The sequence below is a fragment of the Phalacrocorax carbo genome, chromosome 1, assembly GCF_963921805.1.
Source record: "Phalacrocorax carbo chromosome 1, bPhaCar2.1, whole genome shotgun sequence".
NCBI lineage: Eukaryota > Metazoa > Chordata > Aves > Suliformes > Phalacrocoracidae > Phalacrocorax > Phalacrocorax carbo.
This window is the reverse complement of record NC_087513.1, coordinates 5,148,620-5,167,070: the sequence shown is the minus strand read 5'-3', so window position 1 is coordinate 5,167,070 and position 18,451 is coordinate 5,148,620. Positions and strand designations below refer to the sequence as shown.

The 18,451-nt window shown below is 44.5% G+C and overlaps 1 protein-coding gene and 1 long non-coding RNA gene across 2 annotated transcripts in view; one reads left to right on the top strand and one right to left on the bottom strand.

The window, feature by feature from the left end:
* The window catches only part of ITIH5 (inter-alpha-trypsin inhibitor heavy chain 5), a 49,953-nt gene that overhangs the window by 28,715 nt on the left and 2,787 nt on the right, over positions 1-18,451 (top strand). The window contains exons 8-13 of the mRNA XM_009506547.2: positions 6,595-6,766; positions 9,325-9,634; positions 12,357-12,910; positions 13,278-13,328; positions 14,407-14,523; positions 16,868-17,245. Coding sequence (XP_009504842.2) covers positions 6,595-6,766; positions 9,325-9,634; positions 12,357-12,910; positions 13,278-13,328; positions 14,407-14,523; positions 16,868-17,245 — 1,582 coding nt within the window. The remainder of the gene's footprint in view (positions 1-6,594; positions 6,767-9,324; positions 9,635-12,356; positions 12,911-13,277; positions 13,329-14,406; positions 14,524-16,867; positions 17,246-18,451) is intronic.
* LOC135311910 (uncharacterized) lies at positions 10,037-17,073 on the bottom strand. Its single transcript, XR_010371454.1, has 3 exons — positions 16,984-17,073; positions 12,504-12,618; positions 10,037-10,266 (listed from the first exon to the last, which is right to left on the bottom strand). It is a non-coding gene; the product is annotated as an uncharacterized LOC135311910 (long non-coding RNA).

The window sequence follows — 18,451 nt, the reverse complement described above, 5'->3', positions numbered from 1 at the left end:
CCAAGGATACACTTCTGGGTTAAACCCCATTTTTGGTACAAAAGTCCCTGTTGCTGGCAACTGGCATGTGATCTGCATTATGTGGGCAGGAAGGAAACTGGGGCACAGAGGAGAGCAAAACTCACAAGATGCGGCTTCAGACCTCAGCAGGAATGACACTGCCCAAACCTTTGCTCTCTCTGTATCTCAACTCCTCCCTGCGAAACAGCAGTGGAGCTCACACCGCCTTTCCCTTGGCTGCTGGATCCCAAACCAAGTCTATGGCAGAACCTTGTCTGACCTCGATAGCATCACCTCAGGCGTGACTTTGATGCCAGCCTTTCCGTAAGTCACAGTATTGATCCCTCTGACAGACTATGGGCAGATTTGACCAGATATTGCTATTGTAGCTTGGAAAAGCCACCGCCAGACTTTTTCATCAGCTGCCTGTGCATGTTTGGAAAGGGAAAGATATGAACCAAAACATAGAGGATATTGGAGGGGAGAGTTGAGCTTTTCTGTTTTTTTCTCCCTATGCTTCCTTGCAGTGTTTTGCCAAACAACATTTACTTGTACTCTTTTCTTTCTCATTGTAGGAGATCTGGTTTCTGAGCCCTTCTGTGCACTGTTGCAGGCAAGTTACTGGACAGAGCTGTGGGTTCTTAATTCCCTTTGAGCTTACCTCTTGTGCCTTAGCTCCTTTCTTGCCAAATATGGACTCTCACAGGGGATCTGGAAGGACAAAGTAAAGGACACTGAAATTTTGTCTTCTAGTTGTGGCATCCTTCAGTATAAGGTTGCAGATGGTCCCTGCCTGCTGTCTGCAGGCTGTCCTTGTGCATTGCTTTCAGCCGATGGGTACTGCTTTCCAAAGGCTTTGATTGTGAATGCTTTTCTCTCTGCTAGCCATGCTCTCTAGTGACTGATCTTGAGGCCATGTGATTCCCTGGTGCTGGCTGAAGCTGGAAAGGGGCCGTGTCACTGGTGTCAATGTCTCACTGCCCAGCCGTTGCGAGGGCAGATGCCAGCTGTGTTTGGGCGTGCAGGGTGCAACCGAGGATTGCCAAGTGATCTCAGAGGTGCTGCTGGGGTGGGTGCTGGGAGAGCTCCCGCTGCATCTGGAAGCCATTACTGAGAGGGGCTGAGTTACACTACAGTGCTGCAGAGACCCACTATCCATACAGAACTGGATTCAGCATGAACTGAAAGTCTTTTGGTTTTTTTCTTCTTCTTCTTTTTTTCTAATGGGGCTGGAATGAAGCTTGCACAGAGGATGTGGGCCTAGGATGAAGGACTTAAAATTTGCTCCTAGGCAATGGAAAGTGTGAATACGTGGGATTGGGGCGTGCATTATAATGAGGTGCTTGAATTCTCCCCTTGCTTCATAGCAGGGCCAATGTCTGGCAACGCCATAGCATCTAACAACCACACATTGTCTCCCTTTGAACAGCACAGCTTTCAGGGCAGCCAGGCTTTGCCCTCACCCTGCTCCTCAAACAACCAAGAGACTGTGAGGGAAATGTCACCGGGACTCAGATTCCTCTTAAAAGGTGCCCAGATGGTCTGACATCATCCCAGATGTCTCTGAGGCAGCTCTTTGACCCCAAAAAAGGCTGAAGGCCCTCAGCTCTCCCATGGGAGTGTGTTTCTTCCCATGGTCTGCTCTACTGGTGCTTAAGGAAAGTGAGGTCTGTCAGAGCAAGGCCCAAGGGCCAGGTCCAAAGGTGGCAAGTCACAGGTGAGCTGGAGTGTAGCTCGGGTAGTTCTTCTCTTCATGCTGTTGCTGGAGGTTGTACAGCCCTGAATCATCTTGGCCATGATGCAGGGCCCTTAGCAAGCAAGAACCAGAACAGCAGCAGTTGTGTGGCATGTCCAGGTATTGGTGTGGAGGTGACAATGAAGACCAGAGTGGTGGCTGGGAGCTGGCTTGTCTCTGTAGGCTTGAGAAGACAGTATCTGATCATCAGTCATTTGGACGGTGTGAGCCCATCTTCAGCTTCTCATAAGTTCTGAAGCACAGACAAAAACTGTGATCACTCCCTGGCAGCCATGGCCACCCCACCTCTCCTCAGCTGTAGACCATGACTCTTCTGCTCCAGATTTGGGCAGCGATATTTTGTAGCCCTGGAGGTGGCTGTTTCAAGCCCTAGGTTCCAGCTGTGCTGACAGCTCATTCACCAGCACAGCTTTGTGACTCAAATGCACTGAAGTGGCAATTCAGTCTCCACTTTTCAGCTCAATTTCATCCATGCTAATTTGGGGGAAACAGAGGACTTTTCATTCGCTGAGTTATCCTCTTTTAAATCCTCATTTAAAACTTATCTCTGACAGCTACAAACCATTCCAAAGTGGCAAAAATTGATTTTTTTGGGCTGTTTTGTATTGTAACTTCCTGCCACTCTCTCTTTCAGTCCTTGCTGCACCCTCCACACAAAAATGCATCTACCCAGGCAGACACATTGGCAGAAGTGTTTCACCTTGCAGCACTTGGCACAAGGGTGTTGGACCCTTAAACTGGGTTTCCTTGGTGCGAGTGGGTTAGACCTGTGCCCAGCTTATCCCCAAAATGAACCAGTGTCATATGCACAGCCATGGTGGAACAATCCAGCCCTCACCAGGAAAGAAATGGTTAATTTTCTGCCTCGAAGGAGAGCGCCTTTGGCAGGAGTTTCAGTGCAATGACTCACAAGGGCCAGGTGGGAGTGGAAGTGCAAAGACCCTATCTGAAGCAGCGCAGCTTGGGAATCCCACAGCAGCCTCAGCCCTTGGCTCCTTGGAGCCAGGAGAAGTTCCGGCTGTGGCCTTACAAGGCCAGAACGAGAAACCTGCTGCTGTATCCCAGTGAAGCTTCTGCCACACGCTGTCACGAAGAGCTCTGCAAATCCTCGCCTTGGGGCTGGTGGAACCTGGGGAGAGGGCTGGGCACCAAGAGCACTCAGTCATAGCTTGCGTACTTTAGGATTTCAGGCAGTGCACTTTTACCAAGACATTCTCTGTATTTAAAGTTGCTTTTGCCTGCCAGCTCCTGAATCATATCCAACCCTCTGGAGGGAAGCCATGTCTCTCTTGCAGCCCATTTATGGGTGAGGGATATTGGTAGCACACTGTGTTGCCACGTCATAAGGACTGCAGTCTTTAGGATAAACCTGGAGGTCTTTATGGGCTGGGAGGAGAGATGGAAACACATAGGATGAGCCAGGCAATTCAGAGCACTCTGGGGGAGGTGGAGAGCCAGTTCAGCTCCTTTTGGCCCCAGTGAGCACTATAATGCTCAGGACTGGGCAGGATTAGGCCTTGAGGTGAGTCCCACCTTCTCTGAAGCTGAGCTACTCAGCCTCTTGGAGGCTTTGCTGGGAGAGAGGCACTTCCAGACAATGACTCAGCCCATCCTAAAACCTGTCCAAGACAGATGGGATGGATTACTCTCTGGAGGTGTCTTCCACTGCCTAGAGAGGGATTAGATGCAATGCCCAGCTTTCTGATGATTGAGTTGGGAAAGCTGAATCCCACCCTTTATATTTACTGGGGATGAGGTAAAAGCTACAGGAGAAGGAACCATATGGCCTCCCTCATTCTATTTGCTTTGGAGCAAAACCATCTGCACTTACACACACTTGTACATATGTTTGTATGTAAATATATTACAGAAATTCAAAGTTTTTTATTATTTTTTGAAATTGCAGAGACATGCACATAACAGAGGTGCCAGAATCCAGGCTGTCTGTGCATGTGCATTAAAATATGACAGGACTTTTTCATGGGAAAAACTGACTCAAGCGCCATGGAAATGACTTAACTGTGACAAAAATAAAAGACGAAAAGGAAAGAGAGAATGAAAGAAGGGGAGAGAGAGATGGTCCCAGCCCCGCATTTGGCCCCTATATGAGGATGTGGGGAAGTGCTGCGTTTCCTAAGAAAGTCTGCTTCAGTTCCCTCCTAACCCCCTGCAGTCTTAGCTTGGATGCTGCGTACACACAAACTACACTGATGCTATGTGTTGTTCCTCCTTTTCTTTTTCTTTTCTTGTGGCTGAACACAGGCAAGAATGTCAAAAGGAATTTCTGAGCGCATAGGAGGTGAGATGCATTCTCTCTGCAAGAAGGCCAAAGCAAGATTATTTTTCCTCTTGCCTTATTCCAAGAAAAAACAGAGTGGTTTGGGCCCAATAAATCCCTCTGAGAAAAGTGCAGTTTGACAGAATTGCAAAAACTGAGAAGAAGCATTTTGTAATGGGAAAGGTCAAATGATGTTAATTATAATCAGAGCTATAGAAGCATGGAAATGAGACTTGGGGAGTTTCCCTCCAAATCATTCCTTCTAGCCACCTCTGTTTCTCCCCCTTGCCTACCCTGGAGGGCAGTGGAGGAGGGATGTTGCACATGGGGAGCTGTTGTAGTCTCATTGTTTCTTGCTTTAACATCCTGCCCAAAATTTCCTTCAGCAGAGATTGCCATAAAGGCCTGATCACACTCACATAGGATAGAAACTTCTTCATTTTCACTTTCTGCTTATTTTGATTCTGTTTTTTGAGAGACAAATGCATGGGCCACTCTTGTTATCATGAAATAAATCCAAGAGTCCTTTTCTTGGCTGTGTGATTGCTGCTTTGCCCTTTTAAGTTTGCATGATAGATGGTTTGGCCTAAGATTGAGAGCTGGAAACTCCAGGTTTTGGAAAGCTCTCCATTTGTGGCCTTCACATCATTACTAAAGTAGTCTGTGCCTCAGTTTTCACTTCTGTAAAATGGGACTGTGAATGTTCAAGTGTCCCTCTGAAGGGCGATACCATGCATTATCTGATGCATTTTTACAATACAAAGGCTATTGTAAAAGAGCATAAAAAGGTCCCTTCTTTTTCAAATTGTGGCTATTTAGCTCATCTTAGCAAGTTCTCTATGAACTGTTAGACTGGGGAGACAGCCCTCATGTTTGGGGCAGGCATTAATCTTCTTGAAGATTTATTTGGTGCACATCATGATGTGAACCTAGTGGGGTTCTCCCCTTATGTTTGAAAGAACCTCTTCCACCAACATTTGGTTTAGTATTCTTATCTATGAAACATTCATAAAATGCACGGTGGTGAGATGTGGAGTAACATTCCAGCTAACCAAATGCAGAGATGAATCCTGCGATCCCTACAGATGAAAATGGTTTATAAAGAGGAGAGAAACAGGCAAGGAAAGACTCCAGACCTGGCTCCAAAATGTTTGAAGCTATGTGAAATCTTCCCCTTAACTTCAGGTGAACTGGAAGCCAAGTCACCAGCTGGGAGGATTACAGATTCCACTGCGGTGGGTAATTTGTTTGCAGTTGCATCATTGCATCATCAGCTTCCATGCAGAATCCAGAGGGATGTTGATGACACAGCTTGATCAGTTCTTTGAGCTCCTTTCCAAACTGTCTTTACATAGCAACATCAGGCCTAGAAACATGTGTTTTCAGCACTGCTGATTACCTTTTTTTTATTTTTTCTGGACAAGCCCTTCACATATTTCCCTGATAGACATGAAAGAAACCTTTAAATGCTGATGAGTCTACCAAATTATTTCCTACATGGCTTTCCTTGGCGTTTGAAAGGCTTAATGGTGGCCAAGAAAAGGGCAGAGCTGAGAAACTGCTGATCCTTCTATTTACAGGTATTGCCTTGTACTCCTCCCATGTGTTTTGCACCCAAATATAGGGTATGTTTGCATGGACAGAGGCTGCTTTTGGGCATCTTCTCTCAGCTGGTCTTACTAAGCTGAAGTTTGTCGCCGTGCAAAGGGAGCTGCATGGCTGCTAAATCAAAGTTGGGGACAACTGGACACATCTGTGCTCTTCCTGTTGTCTTATCCTCAGTGGTCTGTCTTTCCCATTACCCAGGAACCTTAACCTCTCTTGCTATGACCTCATCTTGATACCAGCTTTCCTCACTCTGGTTGCCTATGTTTGCATAGGATGATGAACAGCAGAGCAATATAATGTTGAAATATTGCCAGAAAAACAACATGCCTGGGACAAAACTGGCTAGCAGGTAGCATCTGCAATGACTAGTCAGGGCTTCTTTCTAGATCTTATTCATTTGAACATATTAGCTTAAACATTTGTTAATTGTTGGAACTATTCATTGGAGTATGGAGGAGCCCAATCGGTATCCCAGTTATGAACAGAGCATGTACAACCTTGACATATTTAGAGGTATTTCAACTTACAAGTAACCTTTTTAACCATATGCCAGTTATAGCTTACCGCAAGTCTAGAGGGCTTTAGAAGAACTCCATGAGACTTTTGGTATTAGTCAACATTATTCAGTAACTCTTAATTCAGGGCATGGTTCTCCCAGTCACTGAGAGGTTTTATCCTAGTTGTCACGCATGATTTTTAAGCTTGCTTAGATCCAGGCATGTCTCACATCTTTGCAAGGTCTTTTGGGCAAGAGTTGTTCTTTCATCTTATTTACATCTGGCACCACAGAGATCAGGCCTTGAGACAGAGAAGGACATCCCGATTTTCTTCATGAGCCAAACTGTCACTGTAGCAATATCTGTAAGATCAGTAAACATCTTAAGAATTAAATACCTGCCCGTTAAAGCAGTGACAGTTGTGCCTACTGGTCTTTTTTCTCTTCTCTTTCTAGACCAAAGAAGCTCTCTTCACAATTCTCCAGGACCTAAGGCCTGAAGACCACTTCAATATCATTGGCTTTTCCAACCGAATAAAGGTCTGGCAGCAGGACCGGCTGGTGCCAGTTACTCCAAATAATATAAGAGATGCCAAAAAGTACATTCATAATATGTCGCCTACCGGAGGTATGATCCAGAGATATGAACAGGATTAATTTTGCTATCCAGTTAACTACAGCAGAATGGAGAGTGGTAAATATGGTCCTGTAGCATGTAGCAATAAAAAGACATTAGGACCTACGTCACGGGACAAGGGGGCCCCTTCCCTATCTCCACTCAGGGTTATGGGACAGAATGATATGTGCCCTTTATCAGTGTACGTGATGGGAAGGAGTTCCCAGATCCAGTCATATGACCTGATATATTTCTTAAAGCCAACTTGGGCCTATTCACCCATTTATCTGGTGAGACCCTCAGAGTGGGAAAGCTTCCAAGGTTATTTCTTGAGGACACAGAAAAAAAACCCACCACATCCTGGTGAAGGACACACAGGGCCAGTACTTGTGCAGGTTGTGAAAGCCTGTGTAAAAGCAGCCTGATTTTGCCAGGGCTGGAAACTCTGGGGATGGACTACTCAGTGTGGGCTGTAGGACTGCCTTCCGTAAGACCTGATTTGTCATGTAGTGCTGTTGTCGTCTTGTCTCTACCAAGGAGCAGCCAGAATGACATCTAAGAACTTCTTGTCCCCTTTTGCTTGTGCCTTGTTGCCAGGAGGGAAGAGGGGAGAGGAGGAGACCCCAGGACAGTGGGAGAGTGCAGGCATGATTTTAAAATTTGATTCAGTGGTCTCCTATAAGGCTACGGACACTAGTATTAAAAAAAAATGTAGTGAGGTTTGTAATCAAACATACTTTGTATACTTTGTTAGCTGTGCCTACCCTAGCCGAGCATTCCCCAGGTAAGCAGAGAGCTGCAAAATGACCTATGCAAATCCTTTTCCATGCAAGCAGTCCCAGCTGGTTGAAGGTCAGACAGGGCCTTCCCATGGCTGCCCTTGAGCAGTGACCACTCCTAGCAAAGGAAACTCTCTGATGGAAAAACACAGCAAACAGGATGGTTTGCTGTACGCTTTGTATTGTGAGAGGAAGAGTTTAGGAAGTGGTCAAGGGACCTGCCCAGTTAAACAATTACCAACAGTGGGACTAAACTCAGAGTACAAAGCTTTTTACTCCAGAAGTGCCGAAAGAGCTGTGCAGGAACCAGCTGAGTTTGCCCATGAACCTGCCAGAGGAAAAAAAAGTGAAAGGAAATTATTAACTTGAGTTCAATAGGAAGGTGCAGTGATTCTCTGCCACAGGCCAGTGGTACTTTAGTTTTGGCTAACTCTGCATTTTCCCTATAAAGATGGTGTTGCTTGACTATCTTCCAGTGAATGTGAACGCATTCAGGCTCACAGATCACACAAGCAAAGAATATGCTGTGCTTACACTGCTGTGTCATATTCACACACCAAAGAAATGGGAACAAAGTATAGCTGCTAAATCTTTGTGCATGCAGCAAAAGGCAGTTTTCAGTGCTTGGTAGCTCTGTAACGTGGCTGGGTTTGAAATGATGCAATCTGCCTCATGGGATGGTTTTCTTTTGTTTTCTGGGGAAAAAATAGGAAATTTCAGATCTGGATGGAGGCTGAGCGAGTATTAGGATGTTTAGGTGCAGGGTTTTGGTTCAAAACCATTTTGCAAAAAAACACAGTCTGAATTTTGAGGACTTTTCAGCAGTTTTAGCCCATTTTCTGTTCCTTGTCTTGCTGTAGTCACTGGAGCTGTGCACACTAGGTTTCTAGGTGCATGATGCATGGTCAGACCTGCTAGCACATCCTAGCTGATAACCTCCCTAGATCTTCCCTTCTGGACCCCCAGGACTCTGTTGTGCCTCACTCTTAACCCATTTCACCTGCTTTTATTCGGAGAGCTGTTTTTAACCCAGTTGTACTGATTTTACAAAGGTTCCACAACCAATCCCACTTTGCTTTGACTAGCACAAGAAATATATGGAGCAAGGAGATACCTGTACTTATTTTCCTGCTTCCTTTTTTGTGAACATTCAGTAGGCTTGGATCATTTTCACAGCTATTCTTCTAACATACATCTGTTCCCTAATTTACTTTCTGTTTTCTCCCTCTCTCCCCACTTCAGACAGCTCCATTCATTGCTAGCCAGTTGTTTTGTGAAAACACACTAACAAAGCCATTTCTCCTCCCTTTAAACTTTGTTAGCCCCTGGGGTTGGAAGGACAAATGAAACCACTTGTCTTTCGCATTTGAAGGCTTTTTTTCCTCTCTTCAAATCTTGTGCCCTTCAGACAAAGTGAGCAGAACTTGTTTTCCTAGTTCAGATATCATCTGGGAGAGTCCCGTAATTAAGTGTAACTATTTTTGTATGTACCGGCAGGAAGTGGTATGTGCTGTGACTCTGCTTACCATGGCTGATTATTGTACATTGAGACATTCAAGGATACAGCAATTCCACATAATAAACTGCAATTCATAATTCAGTTCATAAGACTATAAACAGCTATCCCGAACTGGTGCTGAGTAACAGAGCTGAACTGAATTAAAGGACTAGTGCAACCTCATGTAGAGAAGGAACATCCTGATGCTGTCATCGTACTAAAGGGAGCTTAGGGAAATTATTTTTACCGCTCTTAGAAGGAGAAATGAGCTAATTATTTTGGTACCTTCTCAGGGACTAATATTAATGGTGCTCTCCAGACTGGTGCAAAGCTGCTAAATGATTACATTGCTCAGAATGACGTTGATGCCAGGAGTGTCTCTCTGATCATCTTCCTCACCGACGGGAGGCCCACTGTTGGGGAAACACAGTCGTCCAAAATCCTCAGCAACACCAAGGATGCCATCCGTGATAAATTCTGCCTCTTCACCATCGGCATTGGCAATGATGTAGACCACAAGCTGCTGGAGAGGATGGCGCTGGAGAACTGTGGCATGACAAGGCATTTCCAGGAGGATGAGGATGCAGCCAGCCACCTCAAAGGGTTTGTTCTACTTTTTCTGTGCTTGTATCTGCACTGGGTCCTCTGAGCATGGGTTTTTGGAAGGAAAACCTCTAAGGAGACACAAGAGATGGGAGTTACCTCTGAGATTGAGGTCTCTCAACTCTGGTTGAGAGAGACAGAGTACGCTCAGTTACTGAGGATGCCTGCCTAGAAATTGTCTCCTTCCTAGCAGACCCCTTGGGCTGTAGTGGAGCTTCCTGGCCCCTCAGAACAAGGTATTTGTTTCCCTAATTCAGATCATTGCTTTGGGCATGTTGACCTGGAGAGATGGGAGGCGTGAGTACCACCTCTCCAGAGGTGGATGGAGGGAGGGAAGGATGCATTGCTCACTTCAGATTGACAGCATAAACAGCTCAGGAATGAAGATCCCAATTTGGGACAGAAAATTATTTATTTATTTTTTGAAAACTAGAACCTTTTGCCCAAACTCCAAAATACTTGACTTTGAAAAATACATAAGGGTCATTCTGGGGATGATCATATAGTCGCTTCATTCCCTCATTCTTTGTGACCCAAACTCCTAGCAAGTTTCCTTTAATCTGCATCATTCAGTAGGACCAGAGATTATGTTCCTCTTCTGTGATCAGGGAGCTGTAGTCCAAGGGGAGACCCTAGCGAGGAAGAGCAAAAAGATATCTGAACCACAGCTCTGTTTAAAATGTCAGCCAGCATGTCAGTATTTCCAGTCAAACGTGTTTGGCTTTCACTCCCAAAATGTTACTGTTTTCAACCTCGGAAACCAAAAAGAGACAGTCATTGAGCAGAGACTTGTCATTTTGCCTGGCTAGTGCCTAACTGATCTGGAGCAATGAGACCATGCACTTTGCAGTAGGGCTGTTCTTTCTGCTGTGGTTGTACTAGGACAAGAATGTGTTCCTTTTAACCCAGATTTTGTAGATCCATCTGCCACTTTGCCCATGTCATTTACTTCTCAGAACATGCATTTTGGATAGTGAGTGGCATTCCCCAGCAAATGGAGGATGTGCTGATTGATTGGGCTGCAGGAACCCAGCACTGCAAGTACTTGTTCAAACACCTCTACCTGATAAACAGCTCACTGTTTATCAAGCTCAGTGATGGCAAACCCACTTGGCAGCTGGTGCCAAATTTATACAGAAAAGCGCAATTACTTGCTGGATGCCAATTTAAATCACTATTGGAGGGAAAACCTATGTGGGTGCCAATGTAATTTCTGATTTTTGTGGTCAGTGGGTTGTAATTTTTACACAGGTCCGTCCTTGCATTGTATTATAAGACAAGTTGTATCTCTCCCTCCACCATTTGGTACCACCCAGCAGTTATTTCACAGAGAGTGCTCAGGTTTAATTCACTCATGTTTTAAAATGTGACAAGGTCTCTGCATCAAAGACACTGAGTGCTCAGAGAGACTTTAAAAGAAAGTCAACTAATTCAGGCTTTGGGTTTCCTTGGAGAGAGAATAAAACAGAATGAGTGTCTCTAGCTTCCAGACAATCTGTTTAAGCAGATGTGAAAAATAAATGCAGCTTGAACTAAAAAAGGCTGAGGCCAATTCTTTGTTTATTTACCAAATTAGACTCAAATGTCTTGCCAAGAGATGAGAAGTCTGGCATTTAAATGGGAAATATGGCATTCTTGGAACAGCTTGGGAAGATCCATCAAAAGCACATTGCTGCAGGGAAAACAGAATACTGTAAACTTAGGCCTTGACCCTTTGTAAAGGCTTTCTGGCCTCAGAAGTATGGTAGGTTCATGTTAACAGGGCATTATAGGGTTAAGCTGTCTGGTTCCACAGAAGCTATGTCTTGCTCCAACAGAAAAATCAGCAATAAGGTAGCAGTTAGTTCTCTTCTGCCAGGCTGCCTGCATTTAGTAGTTAAGATTCCTCCATTCCTTGGAAATGTCCTCATTTATGGGAGTGTAGTGAGATTCCTTCTTGATTTTCTTCCTCCTTTGGCCATCAGAAAACTGTATTCCTGCCTGTCCTACACTGGCTGCCCTGAACAGTAGTATCTAGGGCTCTTCCACTGATGGAGAAGTTTTCATTCAGATACTCTCCAGCTTTGGGGGACCTAGCATCTGGGTCTAACAGTTTCTGGCTCTGGAACACCATACATAATACCACTAGAAAACTGTGGGTAACAGCATCTCTTCTAAGTATATTTTGAAATAACTAGGGGGCTTTCTGTGAGCCTGAGAAACTAAGAATTTACTTCTAATGGACAAGTCCTCTTAAGAAAACTTAAGTGGGCCACAAATATCATCTTGTAGAGCTCTGGAATCATAGTGGAAGGTAAGTGACTGTCAGGCCATGCTTAAATGCTTCTGAACCTACTTAAGAGACTCTAGATGTCTAAGAAAAACTGAAAACTAAAACGAGGCAGAGAATAATTTTGGTTGAAAGGGACCTCTGGAGGTCATGTAATCTAGCCTTCTGCTCAGAGAAGAGCTAACTTCAAATTTAGGTAAGGTTTCTCAGGCCCTTGTCCACGCAAGTTTTGAAAATCTCCAAGGGTAGAGACTCCTCCATCTCTCTGGGCCCAGTTACAGTGGATGCAGTTGTTAAATTTGGGGCCTGATAGCTCAAACTGCTCCTGAATGTCTTAGCAGCCATATTAGTTAGTCTAAGTCAGACCATAAGTTAGGCCATGCATAAGTGCAGGAGTATGTACATACACTTAGATGAACAGTACTAATGGTGAGAAATATGTCTTTGTTTAAGGTTCTATGATGAAATAGGAACACCCCTTCTCTCTGACATCCGTGTCGATTACCCTGAAGACAATGTGGAGCAAGTCACCCAGAACTTCTTCCCTAACTACTTCAATGGCTCTGAAATTATAATAGCTGGCAAACTCATCAACCATACCTCAGATAGTCTCCACGTGGAGGTGACTGCTAGCAACTCCAAGAAGTACATAGTCCTCAAAACAGATGTGGCTATTGACCTGCCAAGCAGGAATGACATCAGAGGTGTCCCTGGCCTGGAAGATGGCAAAGGTGATAAAAATTACATTGAGAGGGCATGGAGTTACCTCACCATCAAGGAATTGCTTAACTCCCGTTTGAAGAGTGATGACAATCAGGAAAAAGACTATTTGATGGAGAAAGCCAAGTCAATTGCCCTGACTTACAATTTTGTTACTCCCTTCACTGTTCTGAAGATGAGAGAGGCTGGGCTCCATTCAGAACCTCCTCAAGAGGAATTTATCAGCCCTTCTACCGATGGCATTGGTGAGAAGTTGCAGAGCTTGCAGGGACACAAGGCACCACCAGGTATGAGGGAAAAATAACCATGTGCTGGTAAGAAATCTTTTTGCATAGGTAGTGCCTCACGGCTGGCTTTGGTAACAGGGATGATCTAGCCAATGAACTGAGGGGTGGTAAAAAGAAAGTTGAGATTTTTCAATTTGATTTTGCTAACTGTGGGCAGGGTGACCTTGAGCAAACCTTTTAGGCACCTGACTCACCCCCTGCTCTGTAGAAAACAGTGAAGAAAAACTGGTATTCTAAATGAAGGTTAAAGTAGCTGCAGGAGTACGTCCCATAATCTGGCTGAATAATATTTTGGGAGCATTATTATACTGTGTCTCTTTCTGCTGCTCAATAAGTAATTGTAACAGCCTTCCTTCCTCACTTCTAGGAATACGCAGACAGCAAGATAATCAAAGAATTAAAATCTCCAAAACTTCAGGTCAGTGCCTGTTTTTGTGCCTTTAATAATCCCCAGTAATAGTAGTTGATTTATGGAAACACCAGTTGCATGCCACTGTGGTATAACCATCCTGATGAATCAGCCAAAATCCTCTTTACTACACCTGCAGAGCAGGGAGGAAAATGAAAGCAAAAACAGAATACAGAGAGGATCAGTAAAGAGAAGTGTGAGGAAACATAGCATGGCAGATGATCTCCAACACTTGATAGCCATGTTTGAGACTTGTGTAGATTAGGGGAGAACAGGAAGCACACTCTCTCTGTACTAGAACTAGTCAAAAAACATTTTATAAAGGAATGTTGCTGAAACATAAAAAGCGTTGTCAAATGAAAAAAAAAATTCTGCAGTGTTGTGCTATTTCTCTGTTGGTTCTGCACCCTTACTTAATATCCTTTTCATACATTAAGCACTGAAGAATAAGCCCAGATCAAGAATTTAGACTTGAATTTCACTGGATAAGGTCAAATTTATCTTAAAAACTAGGGTTTTGTCTTGTCTTATTATTAAAAACAACTATCTGGTAGTTGATGATAGGTTAAGGATTGTTGAAAAATTAAGGTCATAGGATTGTTTAAAAATCTCCTGTTGACAGCTCCAATGTGATATTGAGGACCAAGAGGGTTCAGTGTGAGGTGTGCCCAGGCAGCTGTCCTTGGTTAGAGGACACATTTTTGTGGGCTGTGGGGGATGTAGCGTTCCAACAGAGTACGGAGGAGTACAAAACACCTGCGTGACAATTCCCATAAATCACTGAAATTATATTCCAGGAAGAAAATATGTTCATTTTCACCTGGACTGCTTTGGGTTTTGAGTTTGCTTTGAAAACCCAACCTCTTCTGTGACAAAAACAAGACAAAACAAAATAATCTTTGTGAAAAACAAAGCAAACCTTGGCATTTCCTGGCAAATTCCATCCAACCCTCTAAAAACAACAAACCATGAGGTCTTAGAAAAAACAGGGACAAACACACTTTGAAAAGCAGTTTTGTTACATTTTTGGACATTGCAGTTTTGTGTAAGTCTCTCACAGTTGTCTTTTTTTTCCATGTGTTCTCAGCGGATGGAGACCCTCACTTTGTCATTGATTTTCCCTCCAGCAAGTTCTCAGTCTGCTTCAATATTGACGGAGAACCAGGGGACATTCTCCGACTGGTCTCTGATCATAAGGAATCTGGTGAGCAGCCAAGCAAAGCAGTTGCTTGTGGAGGAGAGCTGAAGTGAAAGGCCAGCTCTCTAGCAATTAGACTAAGCACCAAGGTGCTTCATAGGCAAGAAAGTGGCAGGAAATCAGAAGAAGTTGCTTTTCTGGCCAGGCAAAGGAAAATTGGTGCACGTGAGTTTTCTGGCTCTAATCACCTGGATTAGAAGGGGAGGTAAACTATCCACTTGCACTTACTGACCTCCAACTTTATCATAGCTTATGGGTGAATTCACAGTAAGCCTAAGTAAGGAGGAGGCCTGGCTACTGTTACACAAATATTTGTCAACAGATTAGACTTAACCATAGAGAGAACTGGCCTTTATGTGTATCCAAACTTTTCCTAGTTCAGATCTTCATTGACTGGAATCAAGGGAGGATCAATTACATGTAAGCAGCCAAGAGACCCACTTGAGTGCATGATGACCATATTGCACTCCTTCAGCCCAGCTGGACTGGAGAGCTCAGTTCCCAATGGTTAGACCCAGTATGGTCGGGGGGTTGCACTGGATCAGTGCTACAACAGCTTTCAGCTTTGTGGTGCAGAGACAGTGCATTTCTTTGATGGTACAACTTCATCAGCCCTCTAGTTACAAAGTCACAACATGCAAATGAAAGATTTGGGCTCTCCAAAATTGCTCTGCTATTGGAACTTCATTCTTTACTTACAGCACTGTTTGCTTCAAGACAGAGCAAATTATCCAAACAGGCTAAGCAAGCACTGAGGCTGTTTCAGTGAAGGGACCACCAAACTGGTTACCGAGTCGTGACAGCCTTGAGAAAACCCATGCAGTTCAGGATCTGCCTTGCCCAAGCCTGTCTGATCCCCAGGAGCCCAGGCTGTGGTCTGATCTGTCCTGGAATTCTAAGCTCTGCAGCTTATAAGCAGATTACGTCCTGAGCAGGGAAATGGTGGGACAAAGGGGTGTCAAAATAAGAGACAATGCACAGACTTGTTTTACAAAGAAGATAAACAACCCCACAATAAATTTATAAGAATTCTGTTCTGTGTCGCAGTGGTCTAGCCTCCATATTTCTGTGTTCATGCCTGCCTTAATGAGTAAGATCCAGCTCCCGGCAACATTTCCCTTAAACTTCTTTCACAGACTGTGTTTGCACTACAGCTTTGAGTGATTCTGTGGCTCAAATGCGGAATAAGCTTGAGAAAAAAACAGGCTCTGTAGCACTAGCAAGTTGAGTCTATAAAGACAGAAATGAGAGATTCCATCAGCAATGATGGAATCTCAGTGTTGATGGCTTGGGTTAGCCACAAATCTTCTCCTTAATTGTTACTGTCTAGCAGCTGTTCAGAGACCTGTGGGAAGTGAGACACTATCTTAAGGACAGGAAGTCACAAAAATAATTAAAATAATTGGGAATCTTAGTGTGGATATCTAGGCTTCAGCCGACTTGGTGGGATCTGCACCTTAGACTACGCAAAAGTGGTTCTTTTGGGGCAAAACTGAGGAAAGCTGGAAGAGCAGCACCGGTGAAGGTGAAAATAACCCAACGGGAGTGCAGGGTTCTGGGTCCTATTCTGCACCAACACAGAGAGAACCTGAATTTCTTACACTGCCACCTGAGGAGGTTTAGCACTTCGCTAGTGGTCCTGCTCAGTCTTTAGCATGTTGGCCAAGGTAGTAACCCTTACTCTGTGGCTTCCCAGGCTAGCTCTTTTCTTAGGAGTCAGGTAGAGAGGGACATCAAACTCCAATTGTCTACTACCCTGAGATACTCTGAGACAGCAGCATTCGGATACACCCAGGTCCTCTCTGTTCAGTCCCTAGGCCAGTTGGTGATATTAGGAAAAGCAGGGCTGCCAGCAGCTTTTCTTAGGCTTCCAATATCTGGTATGTTTGCAGTTATGCATCAACAAATAGGTGGTCTAGGTAAATCATACCACAGTTTGTCAGGCTACAGCAGTCAGGAAGATAAATATTAGTCTGATGTGGCTCAAAACTCCAGCACATCATTGTCTTGATGATAGGTAGGTCTAAGGTTGGATGGAGCTTAGGAAGTGGCTGTGCTGAGCAGCAGCTGATCCTATCCTGTACCACTGTGTATGCAATGTTAGGACTAATGGGGCTGGGGGCACCTGTCTCCAGGGAAGGCCAGTATTTCTAAGCTTAGGTAAATTTAGGTGCTCTGTATAAGGTAATCAATTTATTACAGACTGGCCATACTGCTTTGAACACTGGTAGGTGAAATAATCAAGCATGAGGTGGCGAATTTGCATGTCATCAGTTGCAAAGCTTATATATTTGAGACAACAAACCTAATCTTGGTTCCAGCTTTCATTTATTGATCATTTTCCTGCAAGGTGTAACTGTGAATGGGCAACTAATTGGAGCTCCTGCACCACCCAACGGCCACAAGAAGCATCGGACTTACTTCCGCACCATCACTATCCTCAGCAACAAGCCAGAGAGATCTTACCTAGAGATCACACCCAAAAGAATCATCCTGGATGACGGGGAAAGACTACTTCTGTCCTGTGATCGGAGTGCCGTTGTGCGGAGCAGTAGCCTCGAGGTGTCCGTCTCTGCCAATTCCAACATCACTGTGACGATACGAGACACAATCAGCTTCGTCATCCTCATCCACCATTACAAGAAGCCAGCCCCATATCAGAGGGATCACCTGGGGTTCTACATCTCCAATAGTAAAGGCCTCTCTTCGGACACCCACGGGCTACTGGGTAGGTATCAGGTTCTCAGATTCAGAGCTGTAAGCCAGAGAAAAATGATCCTTCCAAACAGTTTTAAAGGACAGAGACAGGAGGTAATGAATGAGGCAGGTAGGGATTAATTTCCCAGGTAAGACTTTTACTTCCACTCCCAAACAACTTCTCTATTGCCAGCATCACCAACTCCTCTCCCATCTTTTCCTGTAAGAGTTATCTCCCACTATCCTAGCTATGTGGCTGTGCCTGTTTTTCACATTTCCACTCTTCTTACGATTCTTCAATACAGTTGTCATTAGAATACACATGCCTGATGTTCCCAATATGGAGAGAGAAAACCAATATTGCACAAGAACCCTGAATAAGGCACCAATAAGAGGTTTGCTAACAGTAGTCCTAATTCAGAATAGCCCAGCTGCTAATGGGCTCTCACGGACATAGCAAAGTAGGGGCTGAATCTCTCTAGGCACAGGGGACAGTCGACTGAGGTCTTGCAGCTTCTGAAGGAGAGCCCTAGTCCCAGAGCTGGGATGTTGCCAGAGATCATTGGCTTAGCCTTCAAGTACTGCACTTGCACTTGTCCAGAGGGTCTGTTTTCACAGGGCTGAGCTGTTTACACATGGGCCTGATTGAGAACAAGAAACATTAGTACTTTCTGTGGCCCCTTTCTTTCAGACGTGAAGTGAAAGAAGAGCCACCCCCACATTTTGAGAGCAATTGGGCTTTAGGAAGTCTCAGAGAATGTCTAGATGGTTGGGTTCTTTCAGTCAACGGGAAGTAGTAATGTTTACGGTCATGTAGAGGTGCAGAACTCTAAGACCGAAGCCATAGTTTCTGCGACATTCAGGTACCCCTAGGTTAAGCAGGAAATGGTCCTTCAGGAGTGGAGTTTTGGATTCAGGCTGCTCACACATGCAAACCTCTAAATCCACACTTAGGTTTGGCCAAAAAGAGCTTGCCCCCAAGAAGGCAACAGAAGAAAACTTGGAGCTTCACGCCTAGATCTTCTTTCTGCTTGCTGATGGGCTTTCTATGGGTTATATTATCCTCTAATAACCATCGCCCACAGAGGGGAACTTGCTCTTAGCAGCTCAAAAAGCTCTTTAGCTCAGCCAGTGTATCTTGATGAGTGAAAAAAGAAATAGGGTTTTATTCTTATCTCTATGTTTGTGAGATTTAGAAAAGAATCACAGGACCTAGATTCATCCTGCTGTTGAAAAG